This window comes from Ambystoma mexicanum, chromosome 5q (assembly GCF_040938575.1).
Source record: "Ambystoma mexicanum isolate Mex_15411 chromosome 5q, UKY_AmexF1_1, whole genome shotgun sequence".
Lineage (NCBI taxonomy): Eukaryota > Metazoa > Chordata > Amphibia > Caudata > Ambystomatidae > Ambystoma > Ambystoma mexicanum.
Window position 1 is genome coordinate 1,202,318,740 of NC_090933.1, and position 23,695 is coordinate 1,202,342,434.

General features: G+C 49.0%; 1 protein-coding gene across 5 annotated transcripts in view; it reads right to left on the reverse strand.

Annotated features, from left to right (window-relative positions):
• The window catches only part of PTP4A3 (protein tyrosine phosphatase 4A3), a 179,386-nt gene that overhangs the window by 24,281 nt on the left and 131,410 nt on the right, over positions 1 to 23,695 (reverse strand). For all 5 annotated transcript variants that reach the window (XM_069621715.1, XM_069621718.1, XM_069621716.1 and 2 more), the window contains exon 3: positions 11,766 to 11,858. In XM_069621715.1, coding sequence (XP_069477816.1) covers positions 11,766 to 11,858 — 93 coding nt within the window. The remainder of the gene's footprint in view (positions 1 to 11,765; positions 11,859 to 23,695) is intronic.

Sequence of the window (23,695 nt, forward strand, 5' to 3'; positions counted from 1 at the left end):
ACACGGGGCATGAGCGGGGTGGTGGGGAGACACGGGGCATGAGCGGGGTGGTGGGGAGACAAGGGGCATGAGCGGGGTGGTGGGGAGACAAGGGGCATGAGCGGGGTGGTGGGGAGACAAGGGGCATGAGCGGGGTGGTGGGGAGACAAGGGGCATGAGCGGGGTGGTGGGGAGACAAGGGGCATGAGCGGGGTGGTGGGGAGACAAGGGGCATGAGCGGGGTGGTGGGGAGACAAGGGGCATGAGCGGGGTGGTGGGGAGACAAGGGGCATGAGCGGGGTGGTGGGGAGACAAGGGGCATGAGCGGGGTGGTGGGGAGACAAGGGGCATGAGCGGGGTGGTGGGGAGACAAGGGGCATGAGCGGGGTGGTGGGGAGACAAGGGGCATGAGCGGGGTGGTGGGGAGACAAGGGGCATGAGCGGGGGTGGGGACAACACGAGGGAGACATGGGGCATGAGCGGGGGGTGGGGACAACATGAGTGAGACATGGGGCATGAGCAGGGGTGGGGGGCAAGAGGGAGACACGGGGCATGACCGGGGGCTGGGGGAACAGGGGAGACATGGGGCATGAGCAGGGGGTGGGGGACAGGAGGGAGATACGGGGCATGAGCGGGGGTGGGGGCAACACGAGGGAGACATGGGGCATGAGCAGGGGGTGGGGGAACAGGGGAGAGATGGGGCATGAGCAGGGGGTGGGGGAACAGGGGAGAGATGGGGCATGAGCAGGGGGTGGGGGAACAGGGGAGAGATGGGGCATGAGCAGGGGGTTGGGGGAACAGGGGAGACATGGGGCATGAGTGGGGGGTCGGGGCAACACGAGGGAGACACGGGGCATGAGTGGGGGGTCGGGGCAACACGAGGGAGACACGGGGCATGAGTGGGGTGGGGGAACAGGGCAGACACGGGGCATGAGCGGGGGTGGGGACAGGAGGGAGACACGGGGCATGAGCGGGAGGTGGGGGACAGGGAGACATGGGGCATGAGCGGGGGGTGGGGGAACAGGGGGGAGACACGGGGCATGACCGGGGGGTTGGGGCGGACAGGAGGGAGACACGGGGCATGACCGGGGGGTTGGGGTGGACAGGGGGAGACACGGGGCATGACCGGGGGGTTGGGGTGGACAGGGGGAGACACAGGGCATGAGCGGGGGTTGGGGAGACAGGGCATGAGCAGGGGGTGGGGCAACATGAGGGAGACACGGGGCATGAGCGGGGGCTGGGGGAACAGGGCAGACACGGGGCATGAGCAGGGGTGGGGGGAACACGAGGGAGACATGGGGCATGACCGGGGGGGGGGTGGGGGAACAGGGGACACCCTGGACATGTCCGTGGGGGAACAGGGGAGACACAGGGCATGAGTGGGGGGTGTGGGGGATCGTGAGGAGGCACGGGGATGAGCGGGGGTGGGGTGACAGGAGGGAGAGACGGGGTGGGGGGAAGAAGGAGACACGGGGCATGAGCGGGGGGTGGGGCAACATGAGTGAGACACGGGGCATGTGTGGGGGTGGGGGGAAACAGGGCCGACACGGGGCATGAGCGGGGGTGGGGCAACACGAGGAAAACATGGGGCATGAGCGGGGGGGTGGGGGCAACAGGAGGGAGACACGGGGCATGAGCGGGGGGGTGGGGGCAACACGAGGGAGACACGGGGCATGACCGGGGGGGTGGGGGAACAGGGCATGAGTGGGGGGGTGGGGGCAACACGAGGGAGACACGGGGCATGAGCGGGGGGTGGGGGCAACACGAGGGAGACACTGGGCATGAGCGGGGGTGGGGGGAACATGAGGAAAACATGGGGCATGAGCGGGGGGGTGGGGCAACAGGAGGGAGACACTGGGCATGACTGGGGGTGGGGGAACAGGGCATGAGTGGGGGGAGGGGCAACACGAGGGAGACACGGGGCATGAGCGGGGGGTGGGGGCAACACGAGGGAGACACGGGGCATGAGCGGGGGTGTGGGGCAACACGAGGGAGACACGGGGCATGAGCGGGGGGGTGGGGCAACACGAGGGAGAGACGGGGCATGAGCAGGGTGAGGGGAACAGGGGAGACATGGGGGGGTGAGGAGAACAGGGCAGACACGGGCCATGAGCGGGGGTGGGGGAATAGGGCAGACACGGGGCATGAGCGGGGTGGGGAACAGGGCAGACACGGGGCATGAGCGGGGGGTGTGGGATTGTGAGGGAGACACGGGGCGTGAGCGGGGGTGGGGGCAACATGAGGGAGACACGGGGCATGAGCAGGGGGTGGGAGGAACAGGGAGACAGGGCATGAGCGGGGGGTGGGGGGAACAGGGGAGACAGGGCATGAGTGGGGGGTGGGGGAACAGGGGAGACAGGGCATGAGCGGAGGTGGGGGGAACAGGGCAGACACGGGACATGAGCGGGGCTGGGGCAACACGAGGGACACGCACGGGGCATTAGCAGGGGGTGGGGGACAGGGCAAAGGGCATTAGCGGGGGGTGGGGGAATCAGGGGAGACATGGGGCATGAGCAGGGGGTGGGGGAACAGGGGAGACAGGGCATTAGTGGGGGTGGGGCTAACAGGGGAGACACGAGGCATGACCAGGGGGGGGGGGAGAACAGGGGAGACATGGGGCATGAGTGGGGGTGGGGGGATCGTGAGGGAGACAGGGCATGAGCAGGGGATGGGGACAGGAGGGAGACATGGGGATAAGCGGGGGTTGGGGGAACACTAGGAAGACATGGGGCATGAGCGGGGGTGGGGGAACATGAGGGAGACACGGGGCATGAGCGGGGGTGGGGGATCATGAGGGAGACACGGGGGTGGGGGAACATGAGGGAGACATGGGGATGAGCGGGGGGATTGTGAGGGAGACATGGGGCATGAGCGGGGGTGGGGGAACACGAGGGAGACAGTGCATGAGCAGGGGGTGGGAGGGGGAACAGGGCATGAGCAGGGGGTGAGGGGAACAAGGGAGACACAGGGCATGAGCGGGGGTGGGGGAACATGAGGGAGACACGGGGCATGAGCGGGGGTGGGGGATCGTGAGGGAGACACGGGGGGTGGGGGAACATGAGGGAGACATGGGGATGAGCGGGGGGATTGTGAGGGAGACATGGGGCATGAGCGGGGGTGGGGGAACACGAGGGAGACAGTGCATGAGCAGGGGGTGGGAGGGGGAACAGGGCATGAGCAGGGGGTGAGGGGAACAGGGGAGACACAGGGCATGAGCAGGGGGTGAGGGGAACAGGGGAGACACGGGGCATGAGCAGGGTGAGGGGAACAGGGGAGACACGGTGCATGAGCGGGGTGAGGGGAACAGGGGAGACACGGGGCATGAGCGGGGGTGGGGGGAAGGAACAGGGCAGACACGGGGCATGAGCAGGGGGTGGGGCGAACACGAGGGAGACATGGAGCATGAGCGGGGGTGGGGGGAACACGAGGGAGACATGGGGGATAAGCGGGGGTGGGGGGAACACGGAGACACGGGGCATGAGCAGGGAGTGGGGGAACAAGGCAGACGCGGGACATGAGCGGGGGTGGGGGGCAACACGAGGGAGACGCTGGGGATGAGCGGAGGGTGGGGGAACAGGGCAGACACGGGGCATGAGCGGGGGTGGGGCAACACGAGGGAGACGCGGCATGAGCAGGGGTGGGGGCAACAGGGAGACATGAGGCATGACTGGGGTGGGGGAACAGGGCAGACATGGGGCATGAGCGGGGGTTGGGGGAACAGGGCAGACACGGGGCATGAACGGGGGTGGGGGCATCGTGAGGGAGATACGGGGCATGGGCGGGGGTGGGGGGGATCGTGAGGGAGACACGGGGCATGTGGGGGGTGGGGAACAGGAGAGGCATGAGCGGTGTTGGGGGGGAACAGGGGATACATGGGGGATGAGTAGAGGGTGTAGAGTAGAGGGTGGGGGAACAGGGGAGACACGGGGGGCTGAGCCGAGGGTTGGGGGAACAGGAGAGACACGTGGGATGAGGCGAGGGTGGGGGAGAGGGAGAAACAGACATAACCTTAGTGTGCAGGCGGTGGATCCCGCTCCTCGGCCCTCCGCAGGCCACCGTGTGCCGATGGCATGAGCGGGGCTGGAGGAACAGGGGAGACACGGGGCATGAGCGGGGGGTGGGGGGGAATGGAAGGAAGACACTTACTAGCAGGTGGCAGATACCGCTCCTCGGCTCTCAGGCAAACCACAAACAAAGATGTCCGGCGTCTTGAAAATACGGCGCACTCCACGCAGCACTGCAGCCAATGGGAAAGCACGTAACATGTCCGCAGACACCATGCAACCCGCTTGCCCAATCCCTGTCCTGTCCGTGGAGCGAACAGGGAAGTGATCACTAATTTTTTCTGACCTACTTTTTGGTCATTTTTTAAAAAACTACTGGACGGATTTTCACCAAATTTGCAAAAGCACGCTTTCGGGACCAAGCCGCTGCTCCTGGTCCAAATTTGGTGAAAATCCATCCAGCGGTTTGAGCTGTAGGCGTGAGCAAAGTATTTTTCCCCATTCAGTTTATGGGAAAAAAAAAAATTGGGAGCCCCCCCGGACCAAACCTCACCAAACTTTGCAAAAAACTTCAGAGTGGGCCATATACTTTTTTTTTGCAAAGTTTGGTGTGGATTCGTCCAGGGGGAGCGAAGTTATAAGCCACTCAAAAAGAGCTCTTCCTATGGAAACAGCAACTTAACCATAACTACATGGCCACTACCGTGGCAATGTGTATATATATATATATATATATACACACACACACACACACACACACACACACACACACAGATAGGTCAGTTAAAATAGGAAACCAGTGTTCGCTTTTACAAAAACTAAATGGGCTTTTCTCTTTACAAGCTGTGATTTTATACGAGTAAAATTAAGTCTTTATTCTTGATAACGCAATCTGTCACTTTATTTCTTAAATGTCAGGCAACATTCCTTCTATTTATCTTCCAAATGCGCCCTATTTCAAATGCATCTTTTCTTTCCACGTGCACTGCTGCGGTTTTAAATCTGTCAAAGGTGCCTTTTCCCAATTTACACAGTCAACATCTGCAGCACCACCTTTCTTCGACTCCATTGGACACAATTAGCAATATTACTGTTCCAAGGCACACTCCAACTCTGTGTCTTTGTATTTTACTAAAGTTGAAATAAACCCATTTTGTTCATTCACTAGGCTTTGTAATAGAAAACCGTGTTTTGAACTGGTCTGCATTTTCCAATGGGTCTCATCCAACTTCACTCTCACAATAGGGGCCTAGCATGGCCTCTGACATTTTGTGACCAGATTATACCCCACATGCCCACTAAGTGAAATGACCAATATAATAACAAATATCTTACAAACATTATAGTGAGTTCCACCAACCAGGTCGTTAACAGCATACCATGGGAACAACATACCATGGGAACTAAATTGCATCCCCAGCATAATATTTAAATATTTATAAACTTGCCAATTTGATAGGATAGTCACTATCGGATTACATTGGGGGTCCAGGGTTGGTTAAGTGTTGAAGCTAGGATTGAACAGTAAACTTCAGCACTTGACCAGATTGCTTCCTAGTTCTCCTTGTATAGCAAGATGCAATTCTCCGCAAACATTTGAATTTTAAGAACTAAAATGCAGAGAAAGCTTTTGACCGGGTCAATTGGAATTATTTGTATAATATACTAGATGGACTGGGTCTTGGAGAATGCTTTGTAAGTAGAGGTAAGTTGTTATACTCTAGCCCAACTGTAGACATTGGAACCAATGGTATGAGATCTGAGTGCTTTGAGCTGGAACGTGGTACATGGCAGGGGTGTCCATGGTCAACGATTTCATTTGTGATGGCAATTGAAGCTTTGTCAGCTGCAATTCGATAGGGGATGATACAGGGAATAGGTTATGGTGGAGTGGCTCTATGCAGACAATCTATTACTATTGAGACCTAGATAATTTGCTGCCAAAACATATGAGGCTTCTATCAGATTATAATGTATGCTAAGGATATAGGATCAACTGTGCAAAGTCTGAGGCAATGCCACTAGCTAAATCTATATTTATGGGGTAGTCAACACGCTTAAAATGACGGACACCAAAGATAGCTTATATACCGAGCATGCTGCTACCTTTGCATGTTGGGAAGATGTTTTAGAAAGATTTTGATGCATTCATACAGAAGTATTTATGGGACGACAAGCCTCCTACGTTGAAACTATGGAAATTGCAATTGCCTCAGGAGAGAGGTGGATTAGGGGGTACTACTTTTTATGCCCATCATGTGGCATTTATGGCCAGACACTTTACTCCATTATTGGAAAAGGAGGCAGATGATTGGACTAAGGCAGAAGCATGTCCATTAGGGCCTCTGGCACCGTTGGCTAGCCTGACAACCATATTGGGACGAGCAACTAAAGTGGAGAGCACAACGCAATTTTTTGAGAAGCTCATGGAAGAAGTTTGTGAATCTATTAGGAGAAAATGATTTTTATAGACTACTCTTTCAGATGGTACAACTCTGAAAATAGGAAAAATGGTAAAACACTTTTGGCCAGATCAGTTCCTGGTGGGTGTACAGTGAATTGTGGACCTGAGAATTAATGGAAGATGGCCGACAATCAGGTGAAAGACGTGGCAAATAACGGATTGCTAACAACGTAATTACGGAAAATGTAAAAAGGCAATTGGGGTTATAGAGTCTGAGGAGGGCACTGATTTCAGGAGCCTAAATACTAGTGGTAAAGTGGAGGGTGGGCTAGCAAGTAAAAACTATAAATTGATTGGGTCTAGATCAATGGAAAATAGAACCCTTCTGGAAGAATAGACAAGGCGAATGTCAAGTGAGAGGACTCTGGAACGTTGGGAGGTTGTCTGCAAGAATGTTTGCCCATCTTCTGTAAGCTTGGGCGAGAGATCACAACAGATTAGGATCCTGAATAGGGTGTATTGGACGCCTGAGAGATTACAGAAGGTCTCTCTGATACGAATGACTGTTGAGGTTGTGTTCACAAAGTGGGAACCTTGGAGATAATGCTCTGGGAGTGTGCGAGGGCGGGTGATTATTTGGAGGAGACTGCATTTTTTTTTTTTTACGTGTTGGGGCTGACCTTGGATTGCGGTTTTAATACAATGATCTATGCACTGATCAAAGAAAATGGCTGTTTAGGGGGTGCATTAGAGGTAAAAAAGCTGATATCTAGGAGGGAAATCCAGATCGTCTCCAGAAGTGAATATGTGGATGGACAAAATGTTAAAAATTGGCTGACTTGGAAACATTGATTTATAGTCGGAAGAAATCTTGAAGTATGAGGGCAGATTCCTGGAGCTGTACTAGCACTTGAATTTTTTTCCCCTCTTTCTTGAGATGGAGGGGGAAATATTAAGACCCGTTTGACCCTATATTGTATTTGCCGAGTGTTGCAAAATTCATAAATTGTTAATAAAACTAAAATGCCAGGTTTTATAGACTAGACTTAGAAGTAGAAAAATTCCATGACAAATCGCCATGACAATATAACATTCTAAAAAGGAGCAGAGCTGGCTTTTTCTTCTCCGTCATAAAAAGGACAGTGCCACAATCATAACTGACATATGCTTAAAAACAAATCAGATTTAAATTCACCCAACCACAACAAACCCTGAAGAGGGGAGCTTCTCATGGTCAGAGCTTGTAGACAAAGATTTGAAGACAATTTAGAATTCAAGGGGGGGGGGGGGGGGACAAAAAATACAATATGTGGAAAATAACCAGGCTTAAAATGTTAAGGGCACCACAGTGCTATAAAGTGAGAAAGCAATAGGGCCAGAATCACAGTACAGTTTTATAACCCTCGTTTAGAGGTACTAAGTTATATAACCAGGCATGTTTTGAGTCCCACTCAACGTTTATATGCTCTAGTTTATCAGAAAATGCAATTTGGCACGGTGCACTGCATCCCATCCTGCCCATCGTGACACATGGATTTCCCTCAGCCTCGATACAAATATAAAGCAGAACATAGTGACTCGTTAATTTAAGTGCTGTGAATAAAGCCGACTGGGACAGTACTGCCCTGTGCGGGTACAGAAATTACTTCGGATATACGACACAGAAAGGGAAATCACCATCGCCACCCCCCACCCTCCAACACCTCCATTCCAGTGTGTGTACACACACTGGCACAAAGACACCCCCCCCCCAGTTGACATGGTGCGAAGCACTTTACTTTTGTTCACTTTTCTGACCCACACCTCTGATGACATTACTACAGTTGCTGAGACTGCGCCTGCCTAAGGATACTCTGCCACGGGTTCAAAGAGGGCACGGGTTGCATGCAACATGCATCCCCTCTCATGAAGCATTTGTGTATTGCTAGTGTCATGCAGGTCGACCCCCACTAGCACCCTTACCCCCCACAAGTCATGTGCATTCTTTGGAGCAGGTATCCACTGCACGAATCCCCCATACACACTCCCTTGGGTGTTTTTTTGGATCAGACTACCACTGCATGAGAAGCCTGCCGATTTCTGAGGAGTCAAGAGGCACACACTTGGAAAAGCAGTTCACCAGGTTGAGCGATTGTTGGGAGATCAATTTGTATAGCTCGCATGCCACTGCACCTGTAGTATTAACTTTAAGGTTCCAACTATGGTCCTTTTGGGACTCCTGCTTTTTATATAACCCATTTTGTATTGTGATCGTTTTATGTATGCCATGCACTTAGTTGCATAGTCCTCCCCCGTCCCCAATTAGGATACTTCTACTATATTTTTACACTTTGCCCAGCATCTTGCGCAATGCCCAAAATGACATTTTTGATTGGTCAGGGCCCATCTTGATTTTTCATCGAAGTTCCAATGCAGTTCACTATTATATCAGGCAGCCATTGAGCAACTATCCCAGGTTGGGAGGGCCCGCAACGTGCCAATTGGCAACCAATAAAATAATGCCTGGATGCAAGTTAACAAAAACACCCGGATGACGAATTTAGAGGACTAAAGAAAAATATCAGTTTGCTGCGCTGGCTATCGGCACAGTTACAAGAAGCAGGACACAGATTGACTGGAAGTTGGAAAAACTTTGCAAACAGCAGTTTGCCTCTTGTGGCAAGGTGCAGCGTAATAGAATGCATGCCAGAGAGCCCTATGGTAACACTGAACAGAGATTGGGTGGACGACTAGAGAAACAGCTTGAAGTTGGCATGTGGCAACAGGTGGCACAAATGATGGCATGGATGTTAGTGTAGTGGTAAGGAATCCGACCAGCCAGTAATCGGTTCCAGGACGTTGGATGGGGCTTTCAAGGGGTGGGGTGGCACTCCGTTAAGGCCGCTTTATTTTTGCCCAGCTGGGGCGTTCTAATAAATGGAGGAACTATCCACACCTCGATGCCCAATTTATCTGCAAATGCATGGCCCCCTTCGGCATCACACTGAAGTTCTCCATTGCCCAACACATTCACTGACTGGTTCATTATCCCTACGTGGGAAGTGTTTGCTGGCTCTGGCCAGATACACCTGCATTAACGAATAGTGGATTGTGGCGGCTGACTCCGTGCAGCCTTTTCAACCAGTTTCAGTTTTCACTGTTTGGAATTTGCATTATGTGGTTGCAGACCTCTGGGTCCTGGCCGGTTGTCTCCTTTGTCCCTCATTTTGAGGCAACAAATGCTCCTCCATCTCTTCAGTCATTCGTCTGTTCAAGGACAGTCCTTTATGGAAAGCTATAGATTACACTAAAGCTTTAAGAGCTACCTTTCCCAGGTGGGCTGTGAGCCATTCCTCCCAATGCACGCATCCACCCCAGTCCGTCATCCAATAAAAGGAACCACTTGGTGAGTGGAGAAGGCCGGAGCCGCTATTTTGACGGGTTAGGACAAAATTACCCAAGTAGAAAAGTCTGACCCCCATTTATCTGCATATGTATATGTGGAGGGGGGCGGGCGGTAAAGTTAATAAAAACGTATAGGTGCAAGGTGGGTGGAGAGATTATATATGAGATTTTTTTTTTTTTTTTAAATCGACTTTTGGTGGTCAGACCCTTCAACTCTAGTTTTAAGCAGATCCGGGGTGCATACCTAGGAGTTCGTCATTTTGTTTTAATATGGTGCCCATTTGTCCAGAGAGCAAAAGGCACACATTTCTAACAACTAATGGTGACTAGTGCCCGTCGCGCTCTTTCAGGGAGGCCTCTATCAGCTCGCTTTATTTTAGGCCATTAGTTTTGCTCCAAAGTATGGCAGGACACACACTTACCCAATCATATTCTCCACCATGTTTACATATACTCATCTCCGACATCCTGTCAGTGTGCATGTGTCTCCTGTTCTGCCTTTCCTAGTCCATCATTCTATAACAAATCCAGGACGTGCTCACACCTGTTGGGGCACAATGCGCCACCTATGGACAAGCTCTGGTGCCATAAAACCACTCTGGTGGTGACGGGCACAGTAGACATGCTCAGTAACATAACATGATTTTCACACCAATCTTTTTCTACCACAGCTAAAAGAAAGTAGACTGAATTTAAAGAATAAAAAAAACAAATTGGCAAATTTGTATGGTACTTTGCATCTCTTACAACCAGAGGCGTAGCCAGGATTGTCTAACAAGTGGGGCCTGAAGCTAATGTAGTTGGGCCCACTACAGTGACATTAACATATGTAAATGCCCACACAGTGCTCTTCAGTGGGCATTTACAGATGTTGGGTGGGCCTTGCCCACTCAGGCCCTACCCTGTCTACGCCTCGGCTTACAACACGGACAATGAGGGTCATTCAGGAACCCGCCTCTGGGACTGCAAACTGTCACCAACCTGAACATATGGCTTAAGCCCACAAAATGTTTTGGTAGTATCTGCTCGTTGGTTGCAAGGTGGTCGGTGAGTGCTAGTTGGCAGGTATCTGGCAGAGTCTTCCTAGGTCTTGGGGGGGCCTTGTTCAAGCCCAGAAATCCTCCGTGCACCTGCTGTAATCAATCTATGCCAACATCGTACAGCCGCGCTCAGAGCGACAATACAGCAGGGTAAGATTACGAAGCAGCATTAATAGCACCAGAATACAAGCCCATTCACCTCCTCACCCTTCCTTCAAATAAGGCAGCAAATCATTTAAGATTATGATCGCGCGCCACAACAGTTCAAGAGACAACTCTACCAAAAGCCGTCTAACACTTCCCTAGCACATACATCCCAAATACACCTGCGAGTCTCACATTCAAGAGGCACTCTTTGAATACACTGCAACCGCATCTTGAAACACATTACACATCTTACTAAACTAAATCACATTCAGCAGCAAAGCCTCTTCTTGCACCATGATTTGCATCCAGGATCTAGAGAGCCAGTGTCCTGCCAACAAACCCAAGTACTCTTGACGAAATCCACTGAGGATTAGCATATAGTAGGGTTAACTGTCGCCAGATGCTTCCTCATAGTAAACACGGAGGACAGCTATTTTTGACCACACAAGCAGTGTTAATATTTTGTTAATTTCCTATTCATCTGTGAAAAATCGTTAAACAGGAAAAGCTGCTTCCATTGTCTGCCCAAATAAGCCCTCCACCATTTGGTCGAACGATTTTAAAATGTGGATTGCCCCGTTGAGATCAATCTTTGCATCTCTTATAGACTTAATTTATCCAGATGTTAAAAATGATGCTGGCCAGTACTTCAGTTACTTGCCACAAGGAAGTCTTTACACACCGGTCATGTCGCATTTTGTCATTTAGCCAGGGCTGAAACATAGTACGTTTTACACAAATTGATAGTGCCATGGATGCAAAGAAATAAAACAAAATGGAAGCAGAAGATCTGAACAAAACACTCACAATCACTGTGATGCCATCCTTCTCCAACAAGGTTTTGTCATAGGTATCTTCACAGACCCTTACAACTGTGGTTGCACCATATTTTTTCAAATCCTAGAAGAAACAAAAAAATGAAAAAATAAAAAAATAAAAAACATTTAGAACAGGGCACTTTCCATCACCTTTCAGATCTAAAATGAAAACCAAAACAAAGTTTTTACTTTATCGCTTTGTTACATATCAGTGTATTGCAATACAATTAGGATACCCTGTCAATACTCTAGGCAGAATCTCTGTGGCTTGGTAGTCACATTAAGACCTCTGTTATACCGATCCACCAAAGAAATTAACATTTATAATCCATACTACAACTCTTGGAATATAGACACTGCATAAATCCGAAATGCCAACTTGACCCACAGAGCAAACTAATTTAAGATTTGAATTTTATTGCATGAAAAAGCATTTGTCATTCCCTTCAATTTTCTTGCAAGTGCCCTTCCCAGAGTTATAATCTTGATTCACAATTAGAAACGGATAGGCATAGTAGTAGATTATCACCAGAGCTTAGTTTGTGGTGTTACGCGCCAGAGCCGAGCCCTGTGACATTTCAGAGCACCATCACTTTTGGGGTCTCAAACAGCTCGATTATGATGTGATGTTTTGGCAATTTAGTAGTCACAACAAGTAACGGGGTGCACAAGCCCCAAACCTAGAATCACGGACTGGCTCAGTGCTTGTTATATATTTTCATATATAAAAATAAACCTGCTGGGTGCTTGTGCTAGCAACACCTACACTTCTCCACTAAGCCTAACAGTACAGTCAGATGCTGTAGCTACTTTCAGCACTGCTGTAGCAGGAGTAAACGGAGTGTGAACAGCAGAACATACACAGTGCGCTCTTACTGTAGCCATCACCCCAGCATCAGGAGGGTGCGGGGGGTGGGGGTGTACATGGCCAGTAATGCCCTACCAATAAGCATAGGCAGGCCCGAGCAAAGAGTGCCTCGGCGGGGGCTGTGGGTCGCTACAGACCATGTACGCTCCCCAACAAGGCGGCGATTGCTATTGGCACTCCGGGTTTGACCGGGGTGCAAACATTGTTTTCGGGAGATGGGCTCCGCACATATTGCACAAGGCCAATCTCTCATTAAAAGAAAACAAGATGGCCACACCCTCAGGAAAAGGGGCAGTCCCTTTTCTATTTCCATAGTGGTGGTCTCCCCACAATCAAGACAGCGCCACCTGGGGGGTGGGAAGGGCCTTGTGTGGCTGCAAAATGAGGGTGGTACACAGTGTTCTAGGCAGCTTTTCCTTCCACCTGACTGGCTGAGCACTTCCACGGATGCCAATGGCTAGATTGTACATGCTGGCACTTAATGTGATCGGTGCCACACAGTCCCCATTTCCACTAGCGGGGCAGAAGTGTCACTTTGGATAAAAGACATGCCACAAATAGAAGCACCAACACAGGGGCAAAAATTAGGGGAAAGGGCATTGCCACGGAAGAATAATGTGCAGAGTGCCATTCTATAGAAATGGAGAAGTGATAACCAGGGTGAATCAGTCAAACATATGGGGTCTATTTTCAAGACCACAACTAGGTTCTTTATTTTCGATGACAATGTGTATTTGTAAATCTGCCACCTGCCAAATGTTAGTGCACCCATCAACCCCAATTAGCAGATTGGCAACCCCAAGCATCAACACTTGGGAGCAGCAATGGATAGTGGCAAATTGCATAGACATACCATGAACTATTCGGTCCTTTTTTATTTATTTTTTTAAACAGTTCACGGCGTAGACCCAATGCTTCAGTTAACTATTTGGACATTTTATTGGCAGACATATCGATTTCATTGCAATGATCACCCCCGTCCCTACCCCCAAGACTTTCAGATTGCAGCCTGGGTAAATCTGCATTCATAGCCTCAAAGGAATCTATAATTGGCCGAGGGCCAGCATGTCCGGCAGTTTACTGGAGTCACTGCCTTTGCATAAGGGCCCAGATTGAGCCCCAAAATCAGATTTGCTACTGCATATGCATTTCTTTGTAAAATGTGTATGCACTCCATGCAGGCACACAGTAGCACCTCCATTACGTTCTTGACAAACTCATTACTTTGCAAAGACTTCCACTTTTGCGTTTATACAATTTTATGAAACACGTGCTAGCAGAGCTAACCTGACCTTTGGCTGCACAAGCCACCTCGCAGGCACAGACAAGAGACCAGGGTAAACCTTTCAAATTGCAAGCTCCTAGCCAAGCATAAAAGGTTGCTTCCCCCCACACTTTAACATGCACACCGAACACCATTTCTTGCTTGCCAAAAGTCAAATCGACACCAGTGGCAAACGCACATTTTGAGGCCTTTGGGGAAGCGCCAAGGTAGAGCACGGAGGGCGAGTAATGTCCCTGCACCTGCCTAGACCAGCCTAGCCTGCATCATTGGTACCATGGCCTCTCACAAGAGGACCAAAGAGATGGCAACGCCAAAGAACTGTTTGGACGCCTCTGGTATTCCAGTGCTCAGTATCCCATCGGGGCCACAGAAGCAGGAGGGGAGGGGGAGGGAGTTGTGGAGGCAGCATCAGTGGTGGAAGTGTCCGAAAGGAAGTAATGGAACTATGTTCCCTGCTGGTCTGGCCCCACTGCCCACAAACCCCATCAGCACGTCCCTCCCACGCATCATACATACCCCTAAACAAATGCACCTGCTGTTTAAAAGGAACATTCAGTGAAATGCACCGAGGTGCGCGTTTCAACCTCTTCCTACATTTTGGTTTTAAAACTAAACCATTCCAGAACCGTTTCTTTTTCAAATCAAATGTATAGGGAGAGTAAAGCGTAAATTAACACTGCTCCCAAGTGCTGTCTAGCATGCAGTGTGTTGCCTGCGGTACCGCGGCACCCTTTATCCCGATTCACCAAAGAACAGGAGGAAATAAGAAGTTGGGCCAGGGCGTCAACACAGAAGCCAAGCACGTGACAGTTATGGGATCTGGGCGGGTTTGCTCTGCAGCTGGCACAGGCTCTGGGAAACTGATCAGTCACTGCACACATCCTGTTGCGACATGGGCAGTAGAAGAAAGCACTCTGCAAACGTCGTATAGCAGATCTGCCCATCACAGTGTGCACTGCGAGACGCAAGTTGCAGCAGTAGCTAGGTCTCCTCCTGGGCCAAAACAGATCAAGGTTTCAGATACTATAGAAGAACCACAAACATACCTGTCCAACACCAATCGCCTGCCACTTTCGAGCCTACACCTACCGCAGTGGTACGCGACCAGTCATGAAGAAGCCACAAATGGGTAAATACAACGTTCTTATAGCACTTCTTCCCAGACAAGTTTCTGCCTCCCAAGTGACACTTGGTGGCCTTTCCTACTTCATGTTCAGTTTCCCCTCAGAAGAGGAAAGTGGAGCGATGGTCGTTTGGGACAGAACTCTGGTTGCAGCCTGCACACAGGTCTCTGAAACACACAGCAGTCTTATCCAGCCAGGTAGAACAGTGAGGTAAGCGCTTATCCCGGATATCTGTGCGCAGGCTGCTGTGGCAGGTTCGAATCCCGGCAGGGTCAACTCAGCTGCTCATCCTTCCGTGGAAGATAAATCGAGTACCACACTGTGGGATAATATCTGTTATTTCAGGGCTCTGAGACCTATGGATGTGTGACGCTATATAAAATACATTACACAGCCTACGCCTGAGGAGGAACAGTATTCGGGAGCTACTGAAAATAAAATGTTGGATACCGGCAGTGCAGTAAAGAAAAAAATGGGAAAGGCTCACAGAGGATAAATCCCTTCTTCCATCTATTAACTGCCCTGTTGATGTGAGTGCCCCTTTTAGATCATTCTTAATTGTACTTCTGGATTTCCTCAATTATTGAACACTCCATCCCAGTGACAGATGCCTGTTCTACATGAACTCCACAATGAAACCGGGGAATAAGGTTCCCCTGCTAGAATCACCAGCTGTTTTTCATCACTGCAGCAGAATATTGATAACATACCAGATATTAATGTACGTCTAATCAGCATACAATGTAAGTGCACACGGGAGAGGTGCGGCAAGTGTGAGGCAGAATCACATCAGTACCCTTTGGGAACACTACACACAATTAAGACTATAAGTGCAAGTACACTTTGGTACAAGCCTGTACTACACAGTAATGTGGTAGCAGTGGCTGAGCAGCCAGACTTCTCTCAACAGTAAAGTAAGCAGTACAAGGGGTTACAAAAAGGACTAGCAATCACAGTGGTTCAAACAAACACTTACTCAAGGTTTCTTGGTAAAAGAGTATACATTTATTTACAGTCCGTTGGAAAACATTAGTAAGAGCAGCTCAATATCACATTCTAATATACTACAATACACAACCAGTCTCTGAACAAATTCAGCTCCCCGAAGTGGGAGCAAAATGGCACTACAGTCATTTTAAAAAGGGGGTAAAAAGACAAGGTTAAAATAATCAAAGCTCCATTACATTCAGAGGTAGGGCAAATAGTTTCAGTTCACTACAACCAGCAATTCAATTCGATAGGCCTGGTCCAAATTCAATGGTTCAGAGCCTTGGATAGGATAGCACATTTCTGGTAGTAAATGGTTAAGTCTTTGCCACGGTTTTTAGAAGTAGTTGGTCAGACGAAAGGGTATGTCGGTTTAGGGAAGGACAATCCTTCAAAGTTGGGAAAGTTGCACAAACTTTCACCGCGGCAGAAAGGATTTCCTGACCGCGCTTGCGCAGTACCTTATAAATGAAGCAGAGCTGTAGCTGAGGCAGTTGTTCCAGGCAGTTCCTGCAGATCTCTCTGTTCCTGAGCTCCAGTCATGGGGACAAGGACGACGTCGGGTGGTTCCTGCACTGCCCAGGGAAGAGGCCACAAGCTTAGCAAAATGTCGGTCTAAGGTGCGAGTGCCTTAAAGACCACAAACTGGTATCCTTCTCACTGGCTATCCGGTTTTCAACAGCACTCTGAAGAAAATTCGACCAGTATAGAGACTGTGTCCAGGTGACTTGCAAGTTAGTTGTTCCCACCAAACTCAAGGGAAGAAGTCGTCCTTGAAGGGCTTCTAGGTCGAGGGAGTTTCAAGCAATTCAGACTTGTAGCAGGGCTTCACTGTTGGACCAGGAGTTGCAGCAGTTGTCTTAGATTCTCGTTCCAGTGGTCGACTTTGCTTTCCAAGTCCTAGAGGCCTGCTTTTAACATTTTTTCCCCCCATTCATTCCAGCCTGGCTGTCACACACCCAGCGGGTGGCTGTCCTTGCCAAACAGCCAGCTGGCCAATCACACCAGAGTGCATTCAGGTCTCCTATGAGACTAAGCACAGGGAGTTCTGGGCACCTTCCTCACATCCAGTCCATCCCATGAGGGCTTCAGCACTGAAGCCCGCCAAAGGCCAATGAACAAAGGGACCAAACCTGGTTTGGCATGCAGAGACACGCAACAAGGACCTTTCCAAAATGAAACTGCGAAAAAAGATGACCGGAGTCTGCTTTTACAGATGGGTCTTGGGCGCCATATTGAAAAACATGGCTGACTCGATTTTTAGCTACTGGTGTTCGTGGTCGGGAAAAATCATGGTAGTTTGTTCTAAACCACTGCCATCAGCCATTTCAAGAGGGGAAAGGGTAACATTTGACTGTTACATGAGTGTTTAGACTCCGGGGATGCTATGCAACCCCTCCAGGACTCTATAGGAAGCTAGTGTGTGCTGGATCTGTATATTTAAAAATACAGATAACTTTACATGCTCTGGGAGACAGTCAGTCCCCAGAGAAGGTACTTAAACCATGGGAAGTCTGAAAGACATCCCTGTGCCACTGCACCGACGGTGCAGTGTGACACACGGAAAAAGAGGCTGCCTCTGGAATGGTTTAAAAACTCCATAACCAAAGAACACAAAAGTAAAACACATCAAAATATATGGAAGTAGGGGGGGGAAAAAGGTTCACTCTTCCCAGGTAAAAAATCAAATCCTAGAAATGCAGCAAAGTTGCTGGGGGTCTCAAAGGTGAGGGAAATTAGCACATTCTTGAGAATTCTCCCTAACATTCCCTCTCTGGCCACACTTGCGTCCCCCTTTCCCATGCCTGCTGACTTCAATGGAACTCTGGTGTGCTACAGCACATGGGTGTGAGGCTGGCTGCTTCTACGTTGACTTTGAAACAACTCCATTGAGATCTCCTGCTAGGTCCCGGTCCCTGAGGGGAGGTGTTGCCCTTCCTTCCTGGGAATCTATATATACATGCAGCATCCTAGCTATTGTCTTGCTTTGTAGCAGTGGCTGAGTATGTAGATGTTACAAACTTATTTTGCATTTACTGTGAAAACACCGTTTGCAGTAACTGCCAATAGCAAGTTTCACTGTGCATGCTTGGCAGCATGGCACCAAATATGAAGTGTGCACCATTTTACAAAAGGCACTGGTAAATATTTTGTCACCTTGGGGAGAGTGCATTATGTAAACTAAGGAACTCTCCCTACAGATCTATTGGGGTTTTTAATAATTTGCAAGACCAGGTTATGTTCCAAGTAATGAATGCAAGTGGGAATTTTCAGGGGACTGTGCCTTTGCTTTTCAGCTGGAGGCCTGATCACAAAGCCTAATGAGAATGAAAATATCACTACTACAGCACAGGGAAAGTGGTGCCAATCACATTAGGCTTTGTGATCAGGCATTGTAAAATGAGACCAATACAAAATAAAAAACTGGATCTAAAACCAATCATTCTCAAAAGGTTGTCCAAGTCTCCCCCACGCCTCCAACAATTGTTTTGAAAGCCAAGTGTGTTAGACAAATCAAACTGCATACATCCTTATCCTTTATAACTTCACCATATTGACTACTTGGAAAAAGGAACCGATTCGTAATAAAACATTTGTGACAATTAGTCCAGATTAAAAACACGTCCCATCAATCCATGAATAGTCCGCCCTCCATCTGGAAGACCTAATGTGTCTCAAAAGGGAAGCAGCATTACCAACACCCTACATACGAGAGGTGTTTCACCCATTTTTTACTACCTTAAAAAAAACATTTTTTAAATAAAAAAAACAAAATAAAAACATTCCAAAAGGAAAACTGGGATGAACAAAAAAAATAGGTAACTATACGAGTCCTTCTCTGTAGGTACAATCCCCTGCTCTTACCCACAGAGCTCCTCAGATATGTTGAGCAACATCAAGAAGCTCTACTAAATCTTCCTGATTTGATGAGTTAAAGGCTTATATAGTTTAATAAACATAAAGGTGCAAAGAAGCATTTAACACAAAAGCCTCTTTGAGAAAACTTTATTTCATTTGTATTTAAAAGAGCGATTTTATGCCAAAGCACTTTACACAATATTACAAAAAAAAGGTACAAAAATAAATATTGAAAAGTTGAAGAAAGGGAGAGCAGAACATGGGGTAGGAAGAAAGGACAATGAAATAGGCAGTGCATTCTTTTGAAGATTAGGATGAGTAACAGTAAGAAGAAACAATGATTCGGGTGTAAAGAACGCATTGGAGAATAGAACGATATAAGTGAAGGAAGAGAGGAGAGAGAATGTTGAGAAGTTAAAAAAAGTAGCAGGAAGGACAAGAACATGACTTGAGCATTAGAAAAGGCGAGAAGATACAAGTAGCTTAATGAGAAGAGTAGAAATGAGAGAAATGGTCTAGCTTCCCAGATGTTAAAGGTGGAATCGACAGGAGTGGGAGAGTGTAGATCTCTGTAAGGAAAACGTAAGGAGTCAATATATACGCTGAGATTCCACATCCGAAAATGGACTAGGTCGAGAATTATGGCGAAAGGAAATGGATTTGAGGGGAGTGAGGAGGCATAGAAGCAGGACTGAAAAGAACCTCAGTCTTGTAGGGATGAAGGTGAAGGCAGTGGGTGGACATACAAGACTGCATAGCTAAGAGACAGGAAGTAAAGGTGTCATGAATAGCAGGGGTAAAAGTGGAAATGGATAGGCGTGAATCAGCATAGAAGTGATGAGATGGACCAAACTAGGTGATGACGGAAGCAAGAGGAATAGTGTAAAGGTAAAGGAGTCGCTGGACCAAACCCCGAGACCACCATGGTGAATACGAACGGTAGGTGATGTGTGACCAGTCCAGGAAGCAGAGTATGTACAGTTCGAGAGATAGAAACAGATCCAGTGAAGAGCAGAATTATTAAAGCCAGGAGAAGCAAATGATACAAGCAGGAAAGAAAGGTCGACTGTCGAACGCTGCAGACAGATCCAGGTGTACCAATAGCAAGCAGTATTTTTATTTGCTTATAAAAACACGTCCATTTGGAATGGTACTTCCTCAAAAAAACTTCCCAACCTTAGAAAATGGGGAACAACAATCCTACTTAAACATATATGAAGAACTGATTATCACAACAGGTTAAATTTGCCAGAAACAAACTAAGGATATAATTGACTGAGAAATGCTAAATGTTTGACGGTATAATGGTCACGTGATGCCAACTCTACTCAACGCCAATACGGCCTGGTACATATGAAATTGTTCTCTGCTAGATTAAGCACTGAAATCATGAATTCCTTTGAAGGTTGCCAAATTCAATTGTACAGAATATCCCCCCCTCCGACATCCCCCCCTGCGCCAGAGTTTCTTTAAACAAACCAAAGAGTTGGATAGCCCGCGGAGTGTGGATAATTTAGCAATATATTCAAGCAAGATCATTAATAATCGGCTCATTTTCATGTTCTGCACTTCCTATATGGGAGGGCCTATTTTTTTCCTGGTCATTCTAAACTCATGTGGCCCTAACAGTCAGTATGAAAAAACGGTTGCGTACTTGGTAAACATAAGATGGGGTTGGATGCAAACTATATTGAAAACTACAACACATCGCTCCCAACTGAATTGCCTCCCAGCCATATTCCCAATATCTGCAGATACAACAAAAAGAAGAATCGAATGAAGCATTGAAAGGATTGTGAAAACCACTTTAACAAGAATATCATTTGAGATCTTCTAAATAAGTTGGGTCAGGAATCAGGGACGTCATTTCACCAAAACGCCGGGGGTAGCAAATTGACATCACATGGTCCTTGACCTCTGATGCCATCACAGGAAGTGATGTAATTTGACCATACCCTGAAGTGACATCACGGGAAGCGAAGGAACACAACCTTTCGCCCCTTGATAAAACAGGAAGTGGTATCACATAGCATTGTTCCTACGTACACAACGAGAAATATGGTTACAGTATCACTATAATGTGAAATACATTTCACACAAGAATGGATCACCATATGTATCGTTATTATCAGTGTGTATAGGCCCATTTATTTTTAAATGTCTTTATTGGCATTTGTGAGTAAACTTGTACAAGGATAAGATTCTGAAAGCAGTTACATTCAAAATGCAATAACTGGCGTAAATGTGATATGGTGATCAGCTTATAACCAACGACAAAACTATTAATAAAGAACAAACAAACTAAGGAAGAAAGGGAAAAGAAGAGAAAAGAAATAACAATAACAGTAACAGTGACTGTCCCAACTCTCGGTGTGGTTTCTTAATCAATGTCGCCAGGTTCGGGGAGTGGGTCCGGAGGCGGGTATCGGCTTTGCTCCCTCAGTACAGTTGCTGGGTGGAGCCCTTGGGTGTGGTGGGCTAATCTGTAGTGTCTGTTGCTTTCTAGGATGCAAGGGGGGTGGGTTCAAGGAGGTTTGTAGCTCGTTGCAAAGACCATGTCTCTAAGGAGGGCTTTCCAGGCCTCCAGCACATTGCTCACATCGTCGCCGCCACATTTGTTTCCCTCCTCCCAGGCTACAGTCTCAGCCGTAGTCCATCTTTCCATTTCCCTGATCCAGGGGTCATACCTGGGGCCCGCTGGGGCCTTCCAGGCCATGGCAATTGTTCTCTTAACTAGAAGGCAGGCCATATCCATAAGCTTCGTCAAGTGTTTGATTTTACCAAGTCTCGGATAGGTGCCCAGTAGGCACTCCTTGGGTGTCCACTCGTAAGTTTCTAGGCCAGCATTCCTGCAGGTCCGTTCAGCGGCCTGCCAGAGTTTCTGAGATTTGGAACAGGTCCAAAACATGTGAATCATGTCCGCCAGGTCTGAGGAGCACCAGGGGCACCTTGAGTCCGCTTTGTTGTTGAACGTGGATATCCGGTGAGGGGTCATATACGTTCTGTAGAGTACGTTCAGTTGGATCAGTCTAAACCTGGCGTTTCTGGATACCTCCTTTGGATATATCAGGGCTCTCGCCCATTCGGCCTCTGTGATTTCAGTCCGGAGGTCTGCCTCCCATTTTACCTTCAGCCGGGCGCTCTTTGGGTTGGGTCGATCGTTCAGTTGAGTGTACAACCTGGACGTCGGTCTCCATCCGTCACCAACGTCATACATTTCTCTCAGGAGGGGGTGAGTTTCTGGTTCCTCAGGCCATGCGACCCAGTTCTTTCTGGCCACATGTCTCACTTTTTGGTACCAGAGGAAATGGCCCAGTGGTAGTCCATCTCCTTCTCGAAGCGACTCGAAGTCCCTGAAGAGGCCATCATGAAACATGTCCCCCCATGTGTAGAGACCATGGTTCTCCCATCTCCTCATAGTTGCCAGGTCGGTGGAGGTTTTGCAGACATCCGTCATCATGGGGGTGTCGGGTGTATAAGAGCGTTGCAGACCCGCCATGGATCTCACCTTGTTCCATACCCGCCTTCCAACCTCTAGTATAGTGGGTGGGTTGGGGGGTCCAAGTCGGGGGTTCCAGAGTAGCTCCTTGGGATACAGCGGTGAAGAGGAGTGGGATAGAAGTTCTAGCTCAGCTGAAGGTTCATCTGAGAGCCATTTTGCCAGGTGTGTCGACTGAGCCGCCAGAAAGTATCTCTGGAAGTCGGGGAGCTGAATGCCGCCCTCTGCGTAAGGGAGTGTGAGGGTATTCAGTGTGAGTCGGTGCCGGGCTCGTCCCCAGAGGAAGTCCCTGATCAGAGAGTCGAGTGTCCTGAAAAAGGGTGGGGGAATGTAATACACCACGTTGGTGAAATAGTAGAGGAACCTGGGGAGGATTATCATTTTAGCTATCGCCGCCCTCCCCATCATGGAGAGCGGGAGCTTTGACCAGAACTGTATGGATCTCCGCACTCCGCCCATTGCGGCCTCCGTGTTGGCTTTGTGGGTGGATATTGGTGAATGTGTGATGTTGAGGCCTAGGTATCGAAAAGTGTCCACCTGCCAACGGATCCCGATCTCAGGAAGCTCCTCCTCAGGTTTATTTTTCAGTCTTGCTAGTGGGAACGCGCAAGACTTCTGCCTGCTAAATCTTATCCCCGAGTATCTTGCAAAGTTGTCCAGAACATCCAATACAATCGGGGCATTCTCCAAGGGGTCGCGCAGGTATAGGAGGACGTCGTCGGCATATAACGAGATGATGTTGTCTGATCCTCCAATGCTGATGCCAGCGTCAAAGAACTGCTTCCTGAAGTATATTGCCACCGGCTCCAGGCCTAGAATGTACAGCATTGGAGACAGTGGGCATCCCTGTCTGGTACCCCTCTGGATGGGCCAGGCCCTCGATATCATGACACCCGTTTTAACTCTTGCCAATGGGTCGCTGTACAGGACCTCTATCCAGCGGATGAAGTGTTCGCCAAGTCCGAACTCCCTCAGGGTTTCGATCAGCCACTCCCAGTAAATAGAGTCAAAGGCTTTTATGGCATCTAGTGAGAGTACTGCTAGATCTTCCTCGCTTTCGGACGTCTGTGAAATGATATGTTGGAGCCTCCTGAGATTGGCGGAGGTGTTACGCCCCGGAACGAAGCCATTCTGGTCCTCATGTACCAGGGAACCGATCACCCTCGAGAGCCTTTTGGCCAATATGGTCGTCAATATTTTGCCGTCGTAGTTTAGGAGCGCCAGTGGGCGATATGAGTCACATCTATCGGCTGGTTTGCCTGGCTTGAGCATCGGGACGATGAGGGTTTCTCTCATA